The sequence below is a fragment of the Drosophila virilis genome, chromosome 3 (genome assembly GCF_030788295.1).
Source record: "Drosophila virilis strain 15010-1051.87 chromosome 3, Dvir_AGI_RSII-ME, whole genome shotgun sequence".
In the NCBI taxonomy this organism is placed as follows: domain Eukaryota; kingdom Metazoa; phylum Arthropoda; class Insecta; order Diptera; family Drosophilidae; genus Drosophila; species Drosophila virilis.
The window spans coordinates 19,762,973-19,786,783 of record NC_091545.1 but is presented as its reverse complement, the minus strand read 5'-3'; the positions used below and the strand labels follow the sequence as shown (position 1 = coordinate 19,786,783).

General features: G+C 42.0%; 3 protein-coding genes and 1 non-coding gene across 7 annotated transcripts in view; 2 read left to right on the top strand and 2 right to left on the bottom strand.

Moving 5' to 3' along the window:
* Nucleotides 1-12,469, top strand: part of Sytbeta (Synaptotagmin beta) — a 33,699-nt gene extending 21,230 nt beyond the window's left edge. Inside the window, exons 2-8 of one of the 2 annotated variants that reach the window (XM_070208418.1) lie at nucleotides 8,830-9,245; nucleotides 9,312-9,542; nucleotides 9,608-10,139; nucleotides 10,198-10,478; nucleotides 10,541-10,690; nucleotides 10,755-10,895; nucleotides 10,964-12,469. In XM_070208418.1, coding sequence (XP_070064519.1) covers nucleotides 8,925-9,245; nucleotides 9,312-9,542; nucleotides 9,608-10,139; nucleotides 10,198-10,478; nucleotides 10,541-10,690; nucleotides 10,755-10,895; nucleotides 10,964-11,110 — 1,803 coding nt within the window. In that variant the 5' untranslated portion in view covers nucleotides 8,830-8,924 and the 3' untranslated portion in view covers nucleotides 11,111-12,469. The remainder of the gene's footprint in view (nucleotides 1-8,829; nucleotides 9,246-9,311; nucleotides 9,543-9,607; nucleotides 10,140-10,197; nucleotides 10,479-10,540; nucleotides 10,691-10,754; nucleotides 10,896-10,963) is intronic. The other variant, XM_015175068.3, reaches the window with a different exon arrangement.
* On the bottom strand, nucleotides 5,732-6,422 carry LOC26530614 (uncharacterized). The gene is made up of 2 exons (XR_011416442.1): nucleotides 6,029-6,422; nucleotides 5,732-5,966 (listed from the first exon to the last, which is right to left on the bottom strand). It is a non-coding gene; the product is annotated as an uncharacterized protein (transcript).
* A 1,436-nt stretch (nucleotides 12,470-13,905) lies between the features above and the next one.
* Nucleotides 13,906-19,782, top strand: LOC6622589 (uncharacterized). 3 transcript variants are annotated; one of them, XM_032434824.2, is made up of 2 exons: nucleotides 13,906-14,249; nucleotides 17,043-19,782. In XM_032434824.2, the coding sequence occupies exon 2, from the start codon at nucleotides 17,051-17,053 to the stop codon at nucleotides 19,481-19,483; it is 2,433 nt and encodes an 810-aa protein (XP_032290715.1). In that variant the 5' UTR covers nucleotides 13,906-14,249; nucleotides 17,043-17,050; the 3' UTR covers nucleotides 19,484-19,782. The 3 variants fall into 3 exon arrangements, with proteins under 3 accessions (XP_032290715.1, XP_015030555.1, XP_002047969.1); XM_015175069.3 differs by lacking the exon at nucleotides 13,906-14,249 and adding an exon at nucleotides 15,507-15,706; XM_002047933.4 differs by lacking the exon at nucleotides 13,906-14,249 and adding an exon at nucleotides 16,128-16,489.
* A 525-nt stretch (nucleotides 19,783-20,307) lies between these two features.
* Liprin-beta (liprin-beta) lies at nucleotides 20,308-23,555 on the bottom strand. Its single transcript, XM_002047932.4, has 3 exons — nucleotides 23,074-23,555; nucleotides 22,001-23,013; nucleotides 20,308-21,732 (listed from the first exon to the last, which is right to left on the bottom strand). The coding sequence occupies exons 1-3, from the start codon at nucleotides 23,290-23,292 to the stop codon at nucleotides 20,835-20,837; spliced, it is 2,130 nt and encodes a 709-aa protein (XP_002047968.1). The 5' UTR covers nucleotides 23,293-23,555; the 3' UTR covers nucleotides 20,308-20,834.
* Nucleotides 23,556-23,811: the final 256 nt, after the last annotated feature.

Here is a 23,811-nt window from a genome sequence, read left to right as displayed (position 1 = left end):
GCAGGGCTCCGCCGATATTGGCCGTGCTGTTGAAGCAGCAAAAGTGCGTGAGACGCAAGGGGCGTAGCCTGGACTTGGTTGTATATAGCGCTCGTTGGCCTTATTATTGTTGTTCACGCGATGGCTTTAAGCTGGCGCCCAGAGCTGCCATTAAAGTCGCTTAAGAAAGGCTTCTCCTGGCGCTATTTCCAGTTGAAGTCCCTAAACCATGTACTTATGGTACATAATGGAAACATATGTACTTGGGCAAACAAACGGCAAATAAGAATGGGGTGCTAGAATATGCCAGACACGGGTCAGCATCGAATTAGCAATCCTCGCCAGCATATATGGTGTGTGTATATGTGTCACAATTTTTCACAATTACATTTTCTACGTGATGCTCCATACGTCAACCGATGTGATATTTATACCCTGTACTACTCTACTCTAGCGAAATGGCCTATTCTGGCCTAGATTGCAGTCAACTTTAATTGTAACTGGCAATTGTACACACTTGTCTATAAAGCATAATACCCAGCCAAAGCCCAGTAAACGAAAAGCTAGTCAGGCTTTTTTTAAGTTTTATAATATATTTTCGCAATTCTGATTTTAATTAGACTATATACAGGGTATCTATTAGAGACTTTCGACTTGCCTTTGCATTCCACTCGTAAATTTCAATTTGCCAAGTAAGTGCACACAGCATACATACACAGATGCACAAATAAGTATACTCGGATTTATTTGTATCTACACATGTGATATATTTGTGCATTAATGTATCTGACAGATGCCGCGTGCACACCTACACACACACACACACACACACACACACATACGTAAGCGTGCTACAATATGCATTCAGTCTGTCGCTCAAACATGCACTGCATCAGGTCATCTATGTGGTTACCCATTGCATTTCCGCTCCGGGTCCAAGGTTCACGATTTATTTCAATTATTTCTGCTATCGAGTGAATATTTAGTTTATTTATTTCCGTTTTGCATTTGGGTCAGTTAGCACTCAGTCGCTTGACTGTTGGATTTGACTTCAATTTGCACACAAAATAGGAATTGTGCGAATATTAAATTGGTTGTGGCTTAACCCTGTTGAGGGTTCTGCCACGCCCAACCTGCTGTCCGAAGCAAAGTAAATCAACAATAACAATGCCATTAATAAACAATTACAATAAAATGTCAATAAAATGACGAAAGTACAGTACATATTTCCAGTGCAATATGCAAATGTAATTAACGTCCTTGACGAAAGCAAATAGTACTGACTGCCGTCGAGCTCGCAGAGTTAATGATGGTCTTTAAAAAAGATTGTTAAATTCATAGCGGGTGCAAGAGAAAAAATAAACTGGCGATTGTCAACCAGGAATATGCCAACAGAAAAGGACTTCAGCGTTTTCGTTTTTCGTTTATCGACGCCTATAATTCACAAAAAGGTTATAGCGACAAAAAGGTGGTAAAAAGTTTGCAAACCTAAAGCTTAGCGCTTGTTCTGGTTAGAACTAGGAGTTTCTATGCAGACCGCCTGCTCACCTATTCATATTTATAACAAAATGAACCTTGAGCCAGTCGAGAAGCAAAACAAAATTGTTTTACTTATTTGCTTTCTATATATATATCAAAATCACTTTTAGCTATATATATAAAAGCTGCCTGAATGGTAACTAACGCACAGTCCAAGCCGTAAGAGCTAGAAAATTGAAATTTATACTGAGGTGAGCGAAAGTGGGCAGTAAAAAATTCGACCTTCGAGTGAACAAAAAGGTGGTCAAATATTGAATGAAACACATTAAAAACAACGCATCCATATAAGTGTGCTTTGTGAACATGACATTCTCACAAGCGAGAGGTTGCCGGTTCAAATGAAACAGCAATTATCAATTGTTTTGCTATTATTCACAAAAAAAAAAAACAATAATAATAAATGAAAAATAGAAAAGCGTTGGAAAACGAAAACAAACAGTCGATTCGATTTATTTTAATTAGAAAATATGTGTTTATTTATTTATTTGAAATAGATTTGTTTAATTGAGCCAGAAAGTTAGGTAAATATGAGCACAAGAGCAGAAAATAGTTTTTAGTCAGGGCTTAGTTGATTTTTTGATTGGGCCATAATGAATGAATGAATGTGCCAAGAACGATGTGAAGAATCGGAATAAGATATATTTCAAAGATTCTTTATGCGTTAGGGATATAAAAGCTCACTCTAATGCCATTAGCTTAGCTTAACTTAACCTGATATCAGAAATATGTTTTTGAAATTGCCAACATTTGAAATTTTGCATGAGATTTCCCCAACGTTTTTAATCTTACTAAAAGGATGACTTCCAAAAATGTGTAATAGTCCGCAACAACTGAGTCGCTCGATGTGTTACACATCAAGTGACTCAATTGACAAAATGGGCAAGATTTAAGGTGAAAAGTACATTGGCAGTAAAAAGTTGTCGACAAACACATTTGACGAACATAATGATTGCGAATTGAGTTTCGTCGCATTTTTCGAGTGAAAATTAGAAGCAATAATCTTAGTTACTGTTTGTATAGATCCCTTTATTACTAACGAGATTGACGCATGGCCAGACAAATGCAGCAATCAATCCTTGCTGCTGGCAAGGATGCAGTCGTACATATCGTGCATGTGTGTATTTGTCTGCACCAGAAAAAAAGAATAGACAATCGGATAATGCCAATGCATCAGTGCAAATATATACAAGTCTTACCGGTTGATACAATAGCATTTATTTTGAAAGGAAAGGGTTAAATAGCCAAATTGTCGAGGTCGCCGGTCTTTGATGTAGACCCTGCCGATGCATTTGGCATTTTGTTTTGCCTGCTTTTCGCACAGCGAATTTCTTGAAAGTTCTTTCATTTGAAGTAATGCAGAGTTTGATTTGTTTTGATCTAAACCGCAAAATCTGCAAGAACATTTTATCTTAGAGAACCCCCGAGCCTTGTCTGCCTCTGGCAAGGTCCATAGTAAAGGATCAAAATGGCAAAGGCTTGAAAAAAAAACTTAGACGCTAAATGGGACTCAACGTGAAGTTTTACCTATTCAACTTTAATAAACATACTAATTAGTTGCGAAGACCAGCTTAAGGGTGAATTATCCGAAATTGCCGAATATATGAAGTTCATATGCGCTCAATCCCCTTTATCATTCCATTGAGGAGCATTTTCAGGATTTTCCGAGATGGAACTGGAACACGATTTAAATGCTTTTTTATACAATCTATAAATTTGGGACAATCAGTCAGAAGAAAAAGATTTATAAATATAAAGTATATATAGAAATCTAGTATTTCCTGTACATATAAAAACTTTTACAGAACACCAGAAAGTATTAAACAAATTCCAGCAGATCCCTTGTTCGCATGTGTGTGGCCCCGAGGTTATATCAAATTGAAATGGAACTAGGAGTAAGTCAGTACAATGGAAAGCTATCACTGCTACCGCATCGCATTCAGCAGCCGCACAATTTCCATTGTATTGGTGATTAATTTCTAGCCTCCGGGTAGCCAGCCGTCTGGCTGCTCCGGGTAAGGCATGTTTAGAACGCCACAGAACTACAGCTTGAATGCTTTGTAAACAAGTTGACAGACAGACAGCCAAGCGGGCTGTATTGACGTTTGATGAGCGGATTATCGGTGTGCGATTCATTGCGCTCATGCCTCCTGTCTTATAGCCAGGTCAACAAGTGTTGCTGGTTTCTCATCATGTTGCTGCGCCATTTACTGGATGCCACAGGACGCTTCCTTGCTGCACTACCGCCGCTTTGCAAGTGGTTGCAATTGCGCAATACAAGCTATTATATAAGAACTTAATCGTTACGTAAGCCGACGATCTCATTATATTCGTCTCAAATATAAAGATATGCAATTTGTATACACTGTTCCCATTGATTATGCTTTTCCAGTCAATCATTTTTATATTCTTATTTCCGTAAAAATCTCTTAAGGCATAACTCCGCGAGTAAAAGACTAATTAAAAGAGTAATAATGTACTTACCTGCAAATTCAAATGCATATTTTTTTATTGTCATCTATCAGTAGACGCAAGACGCACTTTTATATAAACACATAACTGAAAGAACAGAAAAGCAGAGATATGATTGCAATAGTAGCTAATTTTATTTTAAATAGAATAAAATATAGTTATATTTATAATACATACCACTTTTTTTAATGGCCTCCGCCAAAGCCACCTATGAGACTTACATTTGATTCGATTTTGCGAAAAACGTATCAAATATATTTTAAAATGTTTTGAAACCGATCATCAAATGGTAAATAATTGAGTTGAATATTTTCCGACAGTTGCGAGTGGAATTGACAAAACCGCTGAAACTTTTTAGGTATTTTCTTGCAAAGGATTCTGTAAGTCGCTAAGTCAGAAGCAGGATTTAAAAACGTGCATTGTCTACGTAAATCTCACTGCAAGCTGCAGGATTCGAATGGAAAATGTTGCCACATGGGCCACGTGCGATAGGGTACCTCTCAACAGCAGCTCCTCGATTTACAGTGTATATTCAGAGTGTGTGTGTGTGTGTGTGTGTGTGTGTGTGTGTAGGTAAGCGTATAACGAGCTTCTGTTTTTGCATTTTAATTTCCGGCCACGGCCATACGTCTGCGTGCCTGTTATGGAATGCATTGCATTGCCGGATTTGACGGCATTGTTTGTGTGTACTCAAATCGGTTGCCAGACTTCTGTTTGTGGCACAATTATTTAAATGAGATTACGAAGACTTACAGAACGGAAATGCCCGATTTGCATTATCTCTGGAGCTGGGCCAGCCTTGGGCTGATGCCACTGCTCTTTTCATTGCAACCTGCTCATTTTACGGATTATTTTCTTGCTCCAGTGTCAAACGTTGGCGAGCCAATTTGTTTCCTTTGGCATTCCTCTGATTGTTAATTGTTTGTTTCGTTTCTATAGGAACTGTTTCGTCGCTTTCATTGTTGCCTGAACGATTATACGTCGCCCACAACAATTGATGCACAATTTGTTGCAGCTCATCCGCATTTTCATTTGACTGCTAAGCAATTTACAGCTTAGTTTTTAGATAAATTTACATACATACATACACATAAATTACTAGTCAAGCATACTTAAGTCTATTGTAAAGCTCATGGTAATGCAATGAAAACATTCCTGTGGCACCTACATGATACGGTGTCTCGATCCGGTATAGAAACAGACAGACGGACGGACCTTCTGCAAGGGTATACAAAATACGACACCCGTAATCAATGCAAGTTTACTATTTACCAAATCATAAATGAATTTTCATTATTTTAAAGTCAAGCCAGGCTTCAACTAAACTCCCGCCCTTAAATTCGATTCATGAACCTTGCTTTGCAAATTGTAGGAACCAGCTTTTAATGCAGTCCTATATCTTCACAATTAATCAACAAAAATCGAATTATAATTTCCCTACAGATTTATTATGCCTATGTATAATTTGTATATGCATGCTCGTTCGCAAAGAGAAAAGTACCAAATTGTTAGGAATAGGATTAAAATGGGCGCTACTCGTGTGTTGCGTGGGTTGCAGTTCTAGGAATTGTACACCAACGTCCCATGAATCTCAGATAATAGGCTTCGACACATGAAATATCATGTAATGTAACACATTTATTTTAGAAGAGAATTAGCATATACAGTATAATTAGCTGAAAACCGTTTGTTGCTTTCAAAATAATTTTAATAGAAACTAGAATTTGTTGGCATAAAATAAATATAATTGGGCAGATGTATTTATTGTGCAGTTAAACACATTATACTGCGTATGTAAACTGAGAATTTGTACTAGATATATATTAAAATGTATTTCAGCAGGCCATTTGCATCATTTGCGTCTCGATTCTTTCCAATATTCTATTTAGTTTGCCTACAATGTCCGTCCTTGCATGAATTATTGCAGCCGCTTTTTTTTGGCCTCTCCTGCACCTCAGGGCACTTTTTCCTCGGCTCCTCTATGAAATAAATTAATTTTTTTTTTTTTGGGCTCAGAGTACACACTCATTAGAATACGCACTCTTAAAGCAGCCTTTGAAGAACTGTCCATCGTCAGTACATCTTTCTTTATAAGTGTCATCCTGTTTCTCGCTCATCTCGCGACACTGAATGATATGTCTGGGATTGCTGGCGCGGCATTTTATGGTGGAGGCCATGCGAGACATGGCACCCGTCACGCGGTTTAGGAAACGTGCAGTCATATTGGAATTTAGCGAAAATCACAAAAGCAGCTGACCTGCCGAGCTATATGTATATATTAAGATGTTACCGAAGCAAAAGATCTGAACAAACTGATGTTTTTGAATTTGAATGCTGTAGAGCTTGGCTTTTGATGAAGGCGTTTTCATCGCATTCTCAGCACTCGCATCAAAACGTATGTTTAACAGGGTGGAAGTTTCGAGCTAAAAAAAGCAATGTGAGCTTCATTTGTCTCCAAATTTGTTTGTCCTATTCACAAGGATAGTTAATGTTCCCATAATTTTAGAGCGAGTTCCTTTAAGCTTGACTTATTTTTCAATTTGAGAATCCCTGACTAAGAATACAGGTGTAGCTCCTTTGACCTGTAAGCAGCTGTTTGTTATGTATCGAACCGAGTATTGCGTTACATTCAATTGAAAATGCATTTAAAATCAATCGTATGAAAAAGAAAAACTTGCAATCAACTGTTTTTTATTTTTCTTGTCGCTCGCAGCGTGGACTCTCCAGAAACAATAAAACAAGATTGCATTCTCAGAATTTTGTTCATTCACTTTTCATCTTAAGGGGGGAAACGGAGGAAATCTATTGATTGCAACTTTTGTGCTCACCTATTCGAATACGACTTAGTATCAAAGATTTGAATAAGAAATGTGGGCCTTAAAGTAGGACGGGTTAATTTGAAACTTTCAAAAATATATTATCATCTTGTATTCTTCTCACTGAAGTGTATTCATCTGCAATCAAGGTCAGGACAGAGACAGTCATTTTTCTGGACTTGCTCTTGGCAATCTTTTGAGTTACATAACGATAAAATAAAAATTATAATGCATTAAACAAGAACTAAGCAGTGTCGAAAGATTTGAAGTGGCAACAATGAAGAGGCCATTAATCAAGGCTTAACAAATTAAACTAAGTGGAAAATTTTAATTTTATATTACGCTTGAACCCGTACCCGTAGACGGGCCGAGCCGGGCTCGTAGTGGAAACAACAACTACCCCTGACCACTTTACGCATAATAGGGTCGCCTTTTCCCGGGGGTTGACACTCAAATGCCAATGATAGCTGCAAAATGCCAAACTATTAAAACGCCTTTTGGATGCAATTTTGCGCCATAACATGGACACACATGGAGGGTGAGGCCGCTTTTTGGGTCGCTTTTCCGCAATTTTCTGCCGCAATTCGCCGGGATTTCCTCACATACGAGCATATGTATTTCTGGCGTTGAAAAATGGGCTTGGCCGTCGTCCCTTTGATTATAGTTTAGGTGTCAATTAGCAACGGTGCGGTTGGCTGCCTTTCAATGATACGAAATCTATGCATTACCAGAAAGAGCCCATAATCCAGGATATGATTAGACAATATTTGTTAAGCCAATGCAATTATTGGCAACGGGCCATTATCAAAACAGGACACATATAGCTTTAGCTTTTGCATGAAAAGCGCATACGATCTGCTTGCAGAGTGTGTTGCGCGAAGATCGGGATGCGCAGGACATCACATACTTGACGAATCCCTGCACATATGTATGTGTATAAATCTGTCCCTCTGCACAATACGAAAGAACGTATTTTTATGATGCCGAACTAATTTGGGGGTTGTTCCTTGTTTTTTTTTTTTTTTTTTTTTTTGTTTTGTTTTTCTTTTTGTGTGTTTGTCTCTCTTGCACTCGAAAGATCCTCTGTGTTTTGGTGTCATTTGCTACACGTGCTTAAATTCATTTAATTTATTTAATACTTGAAAATACATTTATTGTTTGCTTGCGAAAGACACTCACCCTCTGTCTCTTTTGCCCGCCATGCAAGATAATCGCCAACCCTGGGCATGTCATTGAGGGAACTGCTCGAACTACAGGATTGGGTGTGACTGCAAATGAATTCTTATTTTGCGTTCGATACGCTGCGTAACGAGTCGGCCCAGTTGTCCCCTCGTGGGGATTTCCGATTCATTTGCTGATGCCGCTGCGTCTTTGCGTTCCTTGCCCGGGCATATTAATCTAATGGCCCGGGGCGGTAGAAGCCGAAGTGGTACATACTTATGCATGTATAAATGCCATATATATACTATATACACTATATATGTATAGGTCACAGGCCATAATTAAGCACTAGCTGCTTCGGACACCTTCTGCTATAAGCGAGCTAGCGGTCATCGTGGCGCTGACTGATTGGCTGACACATGTCCTTAAAGGACGCTTTTAGTGCGGTTTCTATGGTTATTTTCCGCCAGGTGATGCACAGGCATAATTAATACCATGCCAAGGCAATGAAACTCAACCGCACGCGTGTCCGGCTGTGGCTACTTTGCTCCGGACGACAACTGTGATTGCGGTGTCCACACGTAACAACTACCATGCACATGCATACCTGTATACATGTGTGAGTGTATCTTGTGTGCGTGTGTACTGGTATTTGTATCGGAGTGCTCCGAATGGCAAGGGTGTTAGTCTAAGCGGATTAATGTGTGGTGTACAAAACTTGTGTGTGTTCGGTAATCGGAAAATGTGCACATAGCCAAATTCATAGTCTAGTTATAAAGGCGGATATGGACATGTTTCCGACAGGGAGAATCTAATGCAACATCTTCGACAAGGCCGAGCAATAAGACCTTTCTATCCCTCCCAGGGCCTAAAACTTTGGAGTATCTAATACGTGGCCCCACAGCGCATTGTGAATAGGTCAAAAGACAATTAGCGTTTAGTCAGAGTTTACCAACAAAAATGAGTGGCCTGGGTCCGGCAGCCTGTTGGCTGGCGCACAAGCGCATTGAGTCTTGGTCTCGCATAGCCAAGGAGCGCGTTGGCGCCGTTCGGCGCGTTACGCTCGACCGCAACTCGGCCGACGAGAGCAGCGGCAGTGGCGGCAGCAATGGCTGCACCCAAGTTTTGCCGGGAAGCGAGGGCGCATCCTCGACGACGCCGCCGCCCCAGCCGATGACGCCGCCGCCATCGGCCTCATCGGTTACCTCGACCACCAGCGGCATAGGAAGTGTTTCGGCTGGTAGTGTCAGCGATAGCTGTGACTTGCCTACGGACTCAGAGGTGCTTGGCCAAAAATCGCATGCAGCAAGTACAATCATTAATGCTCCAAAATCGTTGTTATTGCAGGAAGTCAATATTTCGAAGGAGTCACATCCCATACAACCGGCCACACAGCTTCATGGAATTCCTTGCGTACCCAACCATCCGATTCCAGCTGATATACTGCGTGGTCCCGCCGAGGTTTTCCACAGCCCGTTGCACTTGCACCACCAAAGTCGATCCTTTCCGCCGCGTCTGCAGCGCACACCCTCGATTTCCAGCCAGAGCAGCGTAGACAGCGCTCCGTCCAGGCAATCGGTGAGTTTAGCATTCGGATTTCGGTTATCCTATATGATTATGATATTAACGTGCTATAATTACAGGGTCATCGCGGCTCCTCTCCCCAAATAAGGACTTTCGGACCCGATGGACGTAGCTCACTACCTAGCGAGGCAGCATTCCCACATCATCTGGCCCGTTCGCCCAGTCCCATGCGGACTATTTCACTTGACGCACGCTGCGGCAGCCCGGCTTCGGTCGATGCAAGTGTCTTGCGGACCCCAAGTCCCTCCCAGTGTAGCCTGGCCTCTCTATCAGGCCCAGGCATGGTTGGATCTGCGCCCAACATGATTATGAGCACAGGTGCCGGATCTGTTGTCTGCAAGGGCGTGGGCGTAGGCATGGCCGGCAATCGTTGTCTATCGCCTTTGCTGATACCTCCACGTCCTCAGCCAGGCATTGATCCAACTGTGGGCCCTGCTTCGCCTCTTGGTGCTCTGCAACCGGACTTATATCGCATGCCCGACGGTCCGGTCTATCTGACAGCACCCGGGACGAGCCACGCCGTGGGTCGTTTGCACTTGCGTGTCAAATATGATTACCACCTTTTCGATTTAACGGTCCATCTCATTGAAGGTATGTACTCCCACTAGATACAGAAGGAGTTTAGCTCAACTTTGGTGCTCCATTACAGCACACAATCTGAGCCCCATCGAGGAGGGTGGCTTTCGGGATCCTTACGTGCGTCTCATGCTTCAGCCAGGCGTGGATAACCGCAAACGTCAAACGCATATACACCGCGGCGAATCAAATCCCTACTTTGATCAGCATTTCAAGTTCCCGGTTTCACGTGACCAGTTGCAGGGCAAGGAACTAGTCTTGCAAGTGCTCGACTACGATCGGTACTCGCACAACGATATTATTGGCGAAGTGCGTATTTCGGTTGATGGCCTGGATCTATCAAAATCTGTTGAGGTGAGCGTTGTCCGTGACGATTCCAAAACACACTGAATCCTATTGAAAGTAACTCTTCATAGATATGGGGCGATTTGCTGCGAACTAAGAAGCCCAAGGAGGATCGACCGGAGCTGCTGTGCTCTCTGAATTATCTACCACAGGCCGAACGCCTGACAATTGTAATAATGAAGGCCCGTAATTTGGATACCGTGCAAGAGCCCTATGTCAAGGTATGAATATTATATGTGTTACTGATTAATAAATTTTATTTCGAATACATAATGTAACTCACAGATTTACCTAATACAAAACGGCAAGCGTATAAAAAAGAAAAAGACTAGCATCACTAAATCGGACGATGCTAGCAATCCCATCTGGAACGAGGCATTTACATTCAATCTACAATCAAATTATTTACACAGTGCCGCCATTGAGGTGAGTAGCCAGCCGATAATAATTCATTTGCCCAAATTACCAATTAAATGTGGATTTAATATATGCAGATATATGTGGTCGGTGCGGGCAGCGAGGCAACGGAAATTGGCTGCTGCGGCCTTGGCCCACAGGAGAGTGGAACGGGCTGCCAACATTGGCACGACATGATTAACAATGCCCGCAAGCCCACAGCCATGTGGCACTATATACGCTAGGCGAGCGGGCAGCGCTACATAAATATGCTTTAGTATGAAAATATAAAATCACATTCAATTATTGAAGCTGTTTTCAAGCTGCTTTTAAAGTACAAATTCCACTTAATACGCAGCCTGTCTGTGTTTTTGGACTAAATTTGACTAAAACAAAAGCTGGAAAATAACCTTTTGTAAATTGAAATGTGACACGAAATGCTAGTATATATATATAATTTTAAAAATTAGTTTTTCCAATGGTGTCCAAATGTAAGAAGAAGCATACCAAGCGAAACTTGTTATGTTCAATACCGAGTACTATTCAGACATATATACATCTATATTAATATGCTTATAACTTGAGAAATGCACAAGCTCAATCAAAAGTTCCTATGCTACACACGAAACGAGCAACCGACCCAAATACGATCCATGTTCAGCACACAGGATCTAAGAAAAAGGTTGCGAATCAATGAAAAGAACCCGAGCCAAGTGGAAGAATGTGGCGTAACTGTCAACCGAGTTGTTGACATTTCAGTCGGCTTTGACGAAGAGTATTCAAGTGTGCATTTCTTAAATAATTATGAATATAAAACATTTCAACAGCATTTCATAAGCTAAATGCTCGTCAATCATATAGCACAAGAACTACCCTCACTGTGCCAGGAAATTTGCTTAGACCACAGCCGGAGGACGGAGCTGGGTCTCTTTGTACTGGCGACAGTTGACAAATTGGTCTTGTTGTCCTTTTTAAAGCCTCAGTTGCATAGAGTGTATGCATGTGTGTGCGTATGTGCGACTTCGAGTAACTCTCAATAGCTGACAGCTTATGGTGCGTGTGGCAAAAGTATTTGCAATAAATTAAATGCCAATAATTATGTCTAATTGTTTATTTAATTAAATGTTCCTTCCATTGCTAATACGTGTACGTCTACAAGCTGAAGCTGAAGCCAGCGAAACGTTTGCGAAGCATAATGATTAGAATACAACGATAATAACATAAATTCTTAACTATTTGTCCATGTTAACCACATACATGCAAACTACAGATATATGTATGTGTATTGTGTGGTATAAGAAGATATATGAACTGTTTTCTATTTTCTTCAACAATATTATCAATCTATTTTTGATGTTGTATTAAATATGAGGGCCATAGTTGCGCCCAAGCATACTGTAAAATATTATATATATACATATATATAAGAAATAAATGAATATAAATACAGTATATATACACACATATATATATATATACAAAAAGGCAACGCCACGATCCCACTTATTATCTTATTGCAACTGCTATTGAAAACCTAAAGTAATTTATATATTTTAAAGACTTAGGGGAAATCTAGCATATGTTATTTAGACACAAATTCATTTGTGTGCACATATATTAACATATGCATTATTTAATTCTAATACTTTTCTAAAGTCATTTTGAATATGTATTTGTAATTATGAATAAAATATTTTCTGTTTTCAATTTCCATATGTAAAATATGATGTATGTACATATGTGCAAATATAATAATATATATTAGCTCAATGTCGTTTATATATGATCAAGTTAATCAAAACATAATACAAATTATAAATATAATATTTACAAAGCTCACAAAACTCACAAACAAAAATACCATAACGCTGAAATACCTCCGATTTACCTAAACTTCTTTTGTAAAACTGTTTTAGCCCAAACATAAATTTACGTATGTCAGTTGAAGTATGAAGCTGTATGTTCCAAGTGCAAATATTGAATTATGCATCAACATATATATATATATGTATATTGATTGTTATTTAAAGATACTAAAGATATGCTTAAATCAACGAAAGTTTAATGAAAGTAATGAAAACACTATCAACCTATGGATATAAACCCAATCTCTACCCGACATATTCAAACATATTTACCTATTCACTTCGTGATGTGTATAATATTATATGTGAAAAAAATATATAAATTATTGAGTGAATAAATACACACAAAAAAAAAAAGGAAACGTCGTATTTTGAGTGTTATTTTTATCCCTTAAATTATAATTATTTATTTGTTTTCTTAAGTGAAACCGAAGAAAGTAAATCGCTGCGATTAGCTTGTTCACAGCCTAAAAGCAAAACATGCTACTGAGCAATTTTATTAAGAGATTATGAAAATTTATACTAGACAAATATGTTACGAATCGTTTACTAGAAGAGCTCATAAGAATTATTCACTTAATATAGCTCGAATATTGTGGTCAGTATGGAGGTAACCATAACATATTGACACCTGTTCCGGGGCCCAAGGCAATTGTTTATATTTCGGCTTACGGTTTGAACTAAATTCATGAATTTGTAAATAATTCACGTAAATATATTATAATACATATATATATATGCAATATATTTGTTTACATATATATTCTGCGTATCTCCTGAATTTTCAGAACCAATGAACTGCTTGCTGATTAAAATGCGAGCACTGCTTGCAAAACAATCATCAAAACTGTAAGTGGCTGCACAGTGATTGTCAAACTGTACGGTATGCAAAACAGAAGGCCGTCAATGTGCATGTTTAATATATTATATATATAAATTCTCACTTCTATTCCCACAGAATGACGGCAAGGCAAATAAATAGCATAAAAATATTATAATACACACGTAATATTCAACAATTATATACCCAAGCTGCACAACATTCTGAACAAATTTGAATACGCCCCTCTGAGATTGTAAAATGAATTGGCAACTCTGTTTTGTCGAAAGCAGCTGCCGCGCGCATGCGAATTCGCGTCCGTTAAATGTTTTGCAAGCGCAGTCGCAATGCCGCCGCCGTGAATGGATCAACGTGAACGCGCATTTTAGAGACGCAAGTGATGCCACATTTTGATTTGGCGTAAAGAGAATTAGAATATAAGCAGTACGCTCTTGAGCGCCGCGGCGTGTAACCCTTTGGCGAATTGTTAAGACATGTCATCGAGCACAGTACAAGCTATTGATGAGAAGGCAAATTGATTATATTGTGATAGACGCGTATCATGCCTGTGCATGTGCCGCTCTCCGTTGCCGCAACAAAAACTGAGGCTGTGCCCGTGCTGTGGTTTTGTTGTTCTTTGAACGAACGGAGCGGCGCGTAGGCGGCCAAAGTGGCAGTTATGGCCATAAATACAAATATGTACGTACCCGCCAGCAGGTATTGAATAAAAAATGCTATTGAATGTCATTTATAAATATGTTCAGAAACTGTGGCAAATAGATGTGCAATACACGGGCGCTAAAGTTCTGGCCAACGCCAGCCTCAACCTACGACTGCAAAGCCGCTGATTACCGCTGGTGATGTAAGCACGTCTGCCGTCTGATTTCGAGAATGTAAATAGTAGCCGAGTTTATAGCCAACAAGACCAATGACAGCATATTTTGTAAACTTGCCCACCCACTATCCATATTCAACTTCTCTACTTTATTCAGTTAAGTGCATGCGCATGCACTCGGATGTGCATCATACTCTTTGCCATCCAGACAAACCAGACAATGTGCATACGTACTTAGTAAACAAATATTCCCTATATATAGGAATCATTTTCTAAAAAGGTATTATTTTGCATGAAGTTGAATTTGTGCGAAACAAATTGCCCAAAAGCCAATACTCAATGAAAGTATATCTAACCGACAATAAGTAAAAGCTAGACTATGGTTGAAAGTGACCGACTCGTAGATACCCTGTACTTAACGACTTGACGACAAGCGCTCAAACAGCAAGCAGTGCAGTTCTTCTTTTGCCTTGCCCCAAACTATGGGAAATGCATTCGTAAATTGTTTAAATATCTGTAATCCGATCTTTATGAAGTGTGAACCGCTAAAATCTGGTGTATATGCAGCCAATCTTTCAGTTCGGCCATTAAAAACTCTTCTTAATATCTACAAGCTAATTTTGACGGCATTATCCAAGTTTTTTAAAAGATATTTTAAAGTGAATAAGAATTATATAAATTTCCACAGTTGCGGGTGGAATTTCCAAAATCGTTTAAGCAATGTTCTTATTTATATTGGGCTATGTTTGACCCGATCGATACACATTTCCACCAAGGCGAGATGGATTTTCCAAAAAGCTTAAAACAGCGCTCAAATGACTATGAAGAATGGCTGTGTGTAAACTACAAATGCATTGCCACAGTACAGCCGGTCAATAACAAGTATACGACCCAATGTATTTTCGTATTCAACTAAACCACTATGACCCATATTTGCTCACACACGTGCATGCATATATACATGAATGTGTGTATTTACATATGGATAGAGCCCGAAATAAACGAACACAGTCATCTATTTTGAGGGCATTTTTCCTTTTTCCGAAATTAATAAGCCCCAAGATACTACACTAATACACCTACGCTGCTCTAACACACACACACACACACACACACACACACACACACACTCACCAAACCAGACGCAAGGCGAAACTGAGTTGCCCTAACTTGAAGTCTCGCACGGATCTATTAATAATCGCGATCATCTGAGCAAACACCTATGCGTAGAATCAAGAACTTGGGATACTCGGACACCTTGAATGCTGCAGCTGCTGTATATCTTACTGAAACTGATCGAATATGCTATGCCCTGCAATAGGTAAACATATCCATTTATAGGAACTAGCTTAAGAGTTTGTAATTATATACAGGTGTATTTTGGGTGATTTATCTACAGATGCATATTTCATCCAAATCGGTTGGCAAAAGAAACACGCTTTCACTTTCGATGAAATTTGGACTAGTAAACAAAAACAAATAGTTCATGAATGAAATGAGGCAAGACGACTTTTCAATATTTTTCTATTTATCCGCCGTGTTTTTTTTGTTTTTGCATTGCGTTGTTGGAGGGTTGGGGTTGGGGCTGGCTGGTTGGTTGGTTTATGGCCGCAAAGCAGCGCGGCGGCAACAAGTTGAATTTTTCTAAAAATGAATACACGAAATATCTTCGTCTTTGGCGTTAAATACGGCCACGACAACGCACCGCAGCCCGATGAATAGAAAGAGCGGCAAAAGAATTCAATTTGATTTTCATTTGGCCCGCTCAACGTCCACCTCTACGTCCGCGCTGCTATTTTCCTCTATTGTGTGCGGGGCGTGCTTGCTCTCCGTCTGCGTCCTCACCTCTGTTTGCGTCTGCGTCTGCGTCTGCGTCTCCGGCTGCGGTCCATCTAAGGAGCATATTTTGAAAATGATGCTTTTCGTGACTTTCCCGCAACTAGTTGAGTTTTGGATGTCAACACGATGTACACGCGCGCGATGGCGATGCAGCATCCAGTTTGATAGACGCAACAACGTGGCCATTCCGACGGTACGGAATAAAGAATAGACTGGACAGTACCTGACTCAAACTTAAATTCATACTCAAAACCAAATTGCAAAGGTAATCCAAAATGGGCATGTCCAAAATATGAATATATACTATATTTATATAAAGCAGTCAAGTATTAATATTAAAATCAAATTCGAAGACGTGACCGATTCCGTGCACACATCTCAAAATGCATACATGCATCTGTGTTTAAGCCTTTTATGGGCATACTTTCGCCAAGGGAATCGAATTTCATGCACAAAAACAAATTTCAGTTTCAGAGCGATATGCGTTGCGTTCTCTGCCTTGGCCACAGGCATGTGTGTGTGTGTGTGTGTGCGTGCTTATTTGTGTGTGTGAGATACAGCGCCACTTGCCAGTTCGCAGAGCATTTAAATAGAATTCCCGTGTTGCCACCGCCACCGCCGATAGAGACGGATACGGATACGATCAGCTACAATCGGCAACGGCAACGGCAACTTCTGCCGGCGTGCAAGAAAAATGTGTGTGTGTGTTTTTCTATTAAACATAACTGCAATTATGCCATATAAGGGCATGGATTGCATTTATCAGTCAATTGGGCATATTCTAACTATTCTCTCTCGCTCAACTCATCTCGTTCCAGAGGGTAACATGGAAGATCTCACACGGGAGAAGGCCATGGCCTTCAATGCTTTTGAGCACAACAACAACAACATTACAAATAACAACAAACAAATGTGTTCCAACATAGCCTCGACAAAGACCCACAAGCATCCGCCAAACGGCTTGGCTGCCGCGATTCTGCCCTGCATAAAACTGGATCCGGATAGCGGACAGGCTCTAGAAACGGAACGCTGGCAGCACACGGTAGTGAGCGATCATATGCGGCGTGAGCATTTGAACACCACCAAGCTGTTGCTGCAGGGCTCTGACGATCCACTGATCTCGCACGGAGCCAGCAATGATGCCCACGATGAAGATCAGGATTATCCATTCAAGACGCTGCTGGCTCGCAGAACTGAGGAACAGCAGTCCATGCAGAACGGCGCATGCAGCACGCTCACCAAGCAGCAGCTAAAGGCCAATCTGATGAGTGCACGCAAAATCCACAGGCAGCCGGTGCAGGAGTTGTCTCCGCCGATGCAAAGAATGTCGCGACAGAGCAAATCGAAGAAGCGGACAGCCAACAACGGAGCGATTAAATTGCGATTCCATCATCAGGCTCTGCCAGCCGAATATGCTGCCCATTACGAGGCGACGCAAAGACGTCATATGTCCGGCGCCAGAACAGCTCCACCAGCGCCCGCTGTGAAGGCCGCACACCCGCCACAGAACCAGTCGCACGAGAACGTGCGCAGCTGGCTGCGTAAGATAGCCGAGATACAGCGGAGCGCCGAGCGTCTGCAACAGGCCCAGGAATCTAGTAAAGAGCCCCAGCCGCGATCAGTAATGATAGCAGCTGCAACAACGCCGCTGGAGGCAGTGCATGAGGCGATAGGCCCCAAGCGCGGTGCCATAAAATATGCCGATCTGCCCTACATGGGCGAAATCACCTTGGACAACTACAAGCCTCGACGTGGGCGCAAGCCAAAGAAGGCCGACATATGTCATCTGATCTACAAGAACTACGGCACCATTATACCTGCATCGACCACGTCAGCAGAGCATTTTCCTGCGGTTGAATTGAAGCACTCGCCTGCTACGCACTCGTCTCCAACTTGTGCAACTGCATCGGTACTTGCGCAGCGAGTTGTGTCTAGGACAGCCCCTGCCGTTCTGGCAGAGGAGCCACTGAATCTCTGCATGCGAGATCAGTCAGGTGACCGGTACTCAATCTCGAGCGGCGACAGTGATAAGCCCTCGACAATTACTAATGCAACTACACCAACTACCGAGTGTGGCAGCTCCTCGCAACGGGCGACACCCCTAACCGAGGATCAATTATCTACTAAACCTGTATCATTAAGGTTTTCTGGAGAGGAGCCCAGGGTCGCCGGGAAATTGCTCTTACAGCCTGCTGGGCTGTACTACCAGCAACTGATGGAAAGCTGCCGGCTGGGCGTGGCAGTGGAGACCATTGAAAAAGACAATCAGCTAGCGCTAAAGATTCCCATACCAAATGGCTTCTTTGCCACCGCCAGCACCATATCCGACAAGCGGGAGACGCTGGAGCAGGCAATTGATGCTGCAACAACGCCTACGATGCGCAAGCGTAAGCGCTCGGCAATCTTTATACCGCCCATGCCGGCCGAACACAGCTCCAGCCCCTCCACTGAGGTCAGCATTTGCAAGTTTAAGTTCACAGGCGGGGCTAAACCCACGTTGGAGGAAAAGAAGATGCTGTCGGTGGACGCGGAGGGCAACTATCGCTATTACAATGGCACCGGCGACAGGACACTGCGTGGCTACGAGTTCATATCACGGGAGCAACAACAGCAACAACAACTACAACAGCAACAACAACAAATTCAGCCAACAAATTCATCCAATGACAAACTCTATATTGATATACCACCGCCATCGACGGATCTCAGTCTGGAACTGTTGCACATACCACCCGAGTCTCCGACATCTTCGCTTCTGCTGCCCAGCAGCCTGGTGCCAGTAGAATCGCAAAGCCCGTCCAGTTACTCCAACTCCCATAGCCCCATGCGACTCACCACGCCACACTCAGAGGATTGCCACAAGCCGATGGATCCGTCCGAGCAGCTACACAGACCACTTTCGAGTCCAAAGCTCGGGACATCTGCGTCTGCTGGAAAACGACGTACGTCACGACGCTCGAAGCAGCGCGAAAAACTAGAAAAGACATTTAAGGAGAAGGGATTCCTAATACAAACACAACAACTACAATCGGCCGAGGGAGCCACCTACTGCAAGTTCAGGCAGCTGAAGAAGTTCACGCGCTACCTCTTCCGCAACTGGAAGGATCACATACCGGAGAGTGACCTTTGCAAGCATCGCGCCAAGGATGGCGTTGCTCGCGAGCAGCACACCGTCCTCGAGAATATACTAGCCGGACAAATTAGCCTAGGTGTGGAGAACCTGTCAGCAGGCCAAGCTGCAGCCAACCAGTCCACTTAGAGCAACCCGACGAGCTTTACTTAGTTTACGCCGAACACACTGCCAAAGATTGATAGATGTAAGAAAGAATTGTCAGCACAAACGAACAAAAGTTTTGGCAAGACAACAATTATCTAAATACTATGTTGATTCCGTCCAAGCTGGCTACCTAATATAGTTCATGGCCACGCCTCTAGTCGTTCAGCAATTTAAGCAAAGTTATTGTTAACAATAAACTAAAATCTAACCAAAATATGACTTTCAACTCAAATCGGACCAAAGCAATAAAAAATGAATACAAAGCGGAGTCTGACAAAGTAAGAAAATAAATAGACAACAATGTTACTGGGGTTCACTTGGGGAGCAAGCGTGCCTAGACTTTCCTTATGAGGGATGGCAGTATTTTCACTGCTGGCGTATCAGATGCTTCATTCGATCCCAAGTTAATCCTCCAATCACATCCTGTACTGTGCGTCAGGAACGACTCATTGTTTTGAAGATATTTTTATAAATATTTCGATTGGCTCTTCACTTGGTATTATGCCAAAGGTGCCAAAGGATTTTGCCTGTGGACTGTGGCTCTGGGTTAACCGAATCTTTTGTGAAATCGTCCGCTACTTCGTTGACAGCGTGTCCAGAGTCCCAGATTAATATATCCCTATTGTGGAATCTAGTTGCTGAAGGCGGTTCCAGGCGTCCTCCATAAGTTATGTGATTATCCTGTGAAGATATTATTGTTGGGTCGTTTTGAAAATAGATGTGCCAGATACAGAATTGAATTTATAGTAGACTTTCGCAATCCAATCCATTTTTGCCTGAATCAAGAATAATTCAAATTATTTGACTTCCGTAAAAATGCGTTATATACTTTTGAAATATCGGGCTAATAACATATAACTTAGTGTTAGTACAAATAAACTCGGATATTGTGCTATATGCCAGACTTTCGATTGCTTTCCAGGTCGTTAATATGTATGCTCCTTTAAATACTTCAGTTTCTCATACTTTGGAAGACGTTAATGCTCAATTCGTCTTATGTTAATTATACGAGTAAAAAAGTGCAAATTTCATAAAGGTATGTAGTATGTGGTAGTTGTGCATTGAGCAGCCTGCCTTGTTAATACGTCATTGATTGGTCGTTGGTTTTTACGATAAATTGCTTAATGGTTGGCTCACATTGCTCGCCTTGGTAAATTCTTGCAAATACAGCTCCTTGGCTGTAAGTCTATATGTCCGACTTTGGCTAGATCGTAAAGTTGATCAGCTTCAGGGTCAGTTTCTGGCGTGAACTTAAAACTAGATTAACAATAATTATATTATTACGCATAAGTATGTTAACCGCGACTCCGATTGTGAACCGCTTTCGCAACGGTTAAGTGGAGCTCAATGAACCATCGTTATCTTTAAGTGTCTCCGAGGTGGACAGCACGGGCACTACAGTATTCATTGGGCATACTAAATCCGTCCAGTCGACCTCATTTTGTCCCTTTGAACTCTTGCGACGCTTGAGTGTAAATTGTGAGCGCTTGGGTGGCTTCAATTTTGCTGTGATGGTGAGTGGCAGATAGCCAGGAGCTGCCTCGGCATCGCGTTTACTATGTATAATTGTACGTCCAACTAATTCCTTAAAATGCATTGCCAAGTGGCGACGAAGCAAAGATTTACTCGGCGGTATCGACAGTAAATCAGCTAGCAAATCGGCGTTGAAGCGATCCTCATAGAGCATCAATGCGCCATGGACTCCAGCACCTCGCAAATTTGGCGCATACTCCGATAGATCTATTGTTTTCAGCCATTCCATGACTCGGTGTGCCGTCCACAAGTCAACGCTTTCCTTGTCAGGGCTCTTAGCTTCGTCGCTCTGCTCGGCCATTCTGGTTGAACGACGAATCAGGCCTTCGCCATCCCAGGACATGCGACGCATGCATAGAATTCCACATCGCAACGACGCGATGTGCAAGCAGGAGCTTACATGCAATTGCGAAAGATCCTCAAGGGTTAAACGATGCAACATGCGGCCATCGACTTTGGCCTGCAGAAAGTAATCCTTGTATTGGGGCAAACCAATGTCATCTAGCCAACGGAGCACCCAGCCAACATCCAGTTTTGCAGCCTTGACCGTCAGCTCGTCAAACTCCTTTTTCGTGATGTCGTCAATGGCCAACATGATTTTCTTTCGATGCAGAACCGATTTTAGATGAAGTTCACGTTCGATGTCAACCGGAGAAGCGGTAAAGAAGCAAACAGACGGATCTGCTTTTAGCCATTTCCTGTGACCAATATATTATAGAATAGGCAACATTATTAACGAAGATCTCACGACGCTTTAAAGCAGATGGCATTGTTTGAGGAAAATGTTTGTGATAGCAATTATATTACAACGCTGTGTCGAACGGATGAATGATAAATTTGGTGCAAAATAGATACGAATTCGTAATTGGCTATTAAAATTTCAAAATCTTACTACTACAATGGCCAAACATAAAGTTAAGATGAGCAACGGTTGTGCCTGTTATAATATAAAAGGATAGCACTTACCTGCAGTTGTCCTGATAACATCCAAGACCCATGTGCGCTAACCAGTTGCACACTTCCTGTGCGTTCCAGCTGCTGTAGTGCTTATCGGCATCGCAAAACATTGGTGTCTGTGCGCTCCATTCTATGCGGCCGCCTGCAGTTGCTCGCGACCCACCCCGACGAAACTCATCTGGTTCCGCTTGCTCCAGGGCGGTCAGCTCACAGTTGCTGCTATTGCTGCGTCGCAGTTTGCCTAAAATGCTGCGCAAACCGCGTGCAGAACGCTCGCGTAGCTTTGGCGAGGGCGTCGATTGGGTTTGGGATCGAAAACTAGAGTACATCGACATGGCGTCTTCGGGTGGGACAGCACTATCGCTCAGCACACTATCGTCGATAAGAATTTGTTCGTTGGAGGCAAACGCAACATTACGTTGCTTCCCACTGCTGTTTGCATTCACATCTAGGGTGTGATTATTGTTATTGTTGTTGTTGGCCTGCAAGCGCTGTACCTGCTTGTTGGCGCCGCCATGGGACCGTGGCAAGCTATGGAATTGGGGCTTAATCTGGTGACGCAAGGCTGAGGGTGGAGTTTTTGGTGCTAAGCCACCCTCTGGCGCGAAGTTCTTTTGATTTATATTGCCCATGCTGCCGTAAGGCATGTTGCAATCGGTGGCATTCAGCTCGTTTTCGCACTCCAGCGCCGTTCGATGCAACTTTAGCTCGCTTAAGGCACTCATCAATTCCAGTTTTTGTGTTTCTAGCGCAGATCGCGAAATCATTTGGCGCTGCAGCTGCTCTTCTTTGGTGCAAAGCTGCTGCGATTTATCCGTTAACAGGCCCTCCAATTCAATTATTCTGTCTGCTTGCTCAGAAACGCGTTCGGCTAGCATTTGGTATTGTAGCGCCAATCCTTCCTTGTCGCGCTGTAAGCGCCGCATGCGTTCATCGGAGTCCTGGCGTGGTATGTGCGTTTCCAGCCAATCGCTTATTATTGCAGCGGTAACCGGATCTGGAGCTGGCGCTGCCAAACCGACCTGCAGAAGTGCGGAAATGGGTTAGATCTGTGCATTTTATTTATTGAGCAGCCGACTCACCTGTTGCAGCGCCAACGCCAATGTCTTAGCTGTTGACAGCACATTTGTTGCAGAAATTAAATTACGCTCACAGAAGCTAGTCAGCGAAGCCGTAGTTGCAGATCCTGGCTGAGCCTGCGGCTGACCGACTGCTGCAGTCGCTGAATTCGATATTATGCCATCCATCTGCTGCAGTGCTGCCTCTAACATTTTACTCGCCTCTGTTGCTGTGGCCGTCATGATACATACAATGTGTGGGCAAAGCTTTAACAGTAATCCGTATCCGGTGATCGATGTGAACACGAAATTCTTAATTTGGGCGTTGGTGCATTGTTACATAAGCACCTTCAATGAAAGCACGCCATTTTGTACTTTTTAGGGCTTCAATAGTGCATTAATTATACTTCTACCACACACAAAAAAAAAAACTAGCACTAAAACAACTGAAAATGCAACAAATGAAAATTTTTGCTACTGTGGGCACATGCCAATTGTTCCATTAATGTTATCGATATTATAAAATATCTGCTATCGATAGTCTGTCCTCGACAGATTCATGTAAGAACTAAATAATGAATGTGACCGTTTTCGCACATTTTAGTCCGTACAAAATTTAAAAACAATTAACCAAAAATACTCTACGTGTATCTTGATACTTTCGTTACGTAGTTAATGTAAGTAAATATAAAAATATTAAAACACCGATTTATGAATGGAATGAATTTAACACTATTAAAATGTTGCCTATTTATTTTTGAG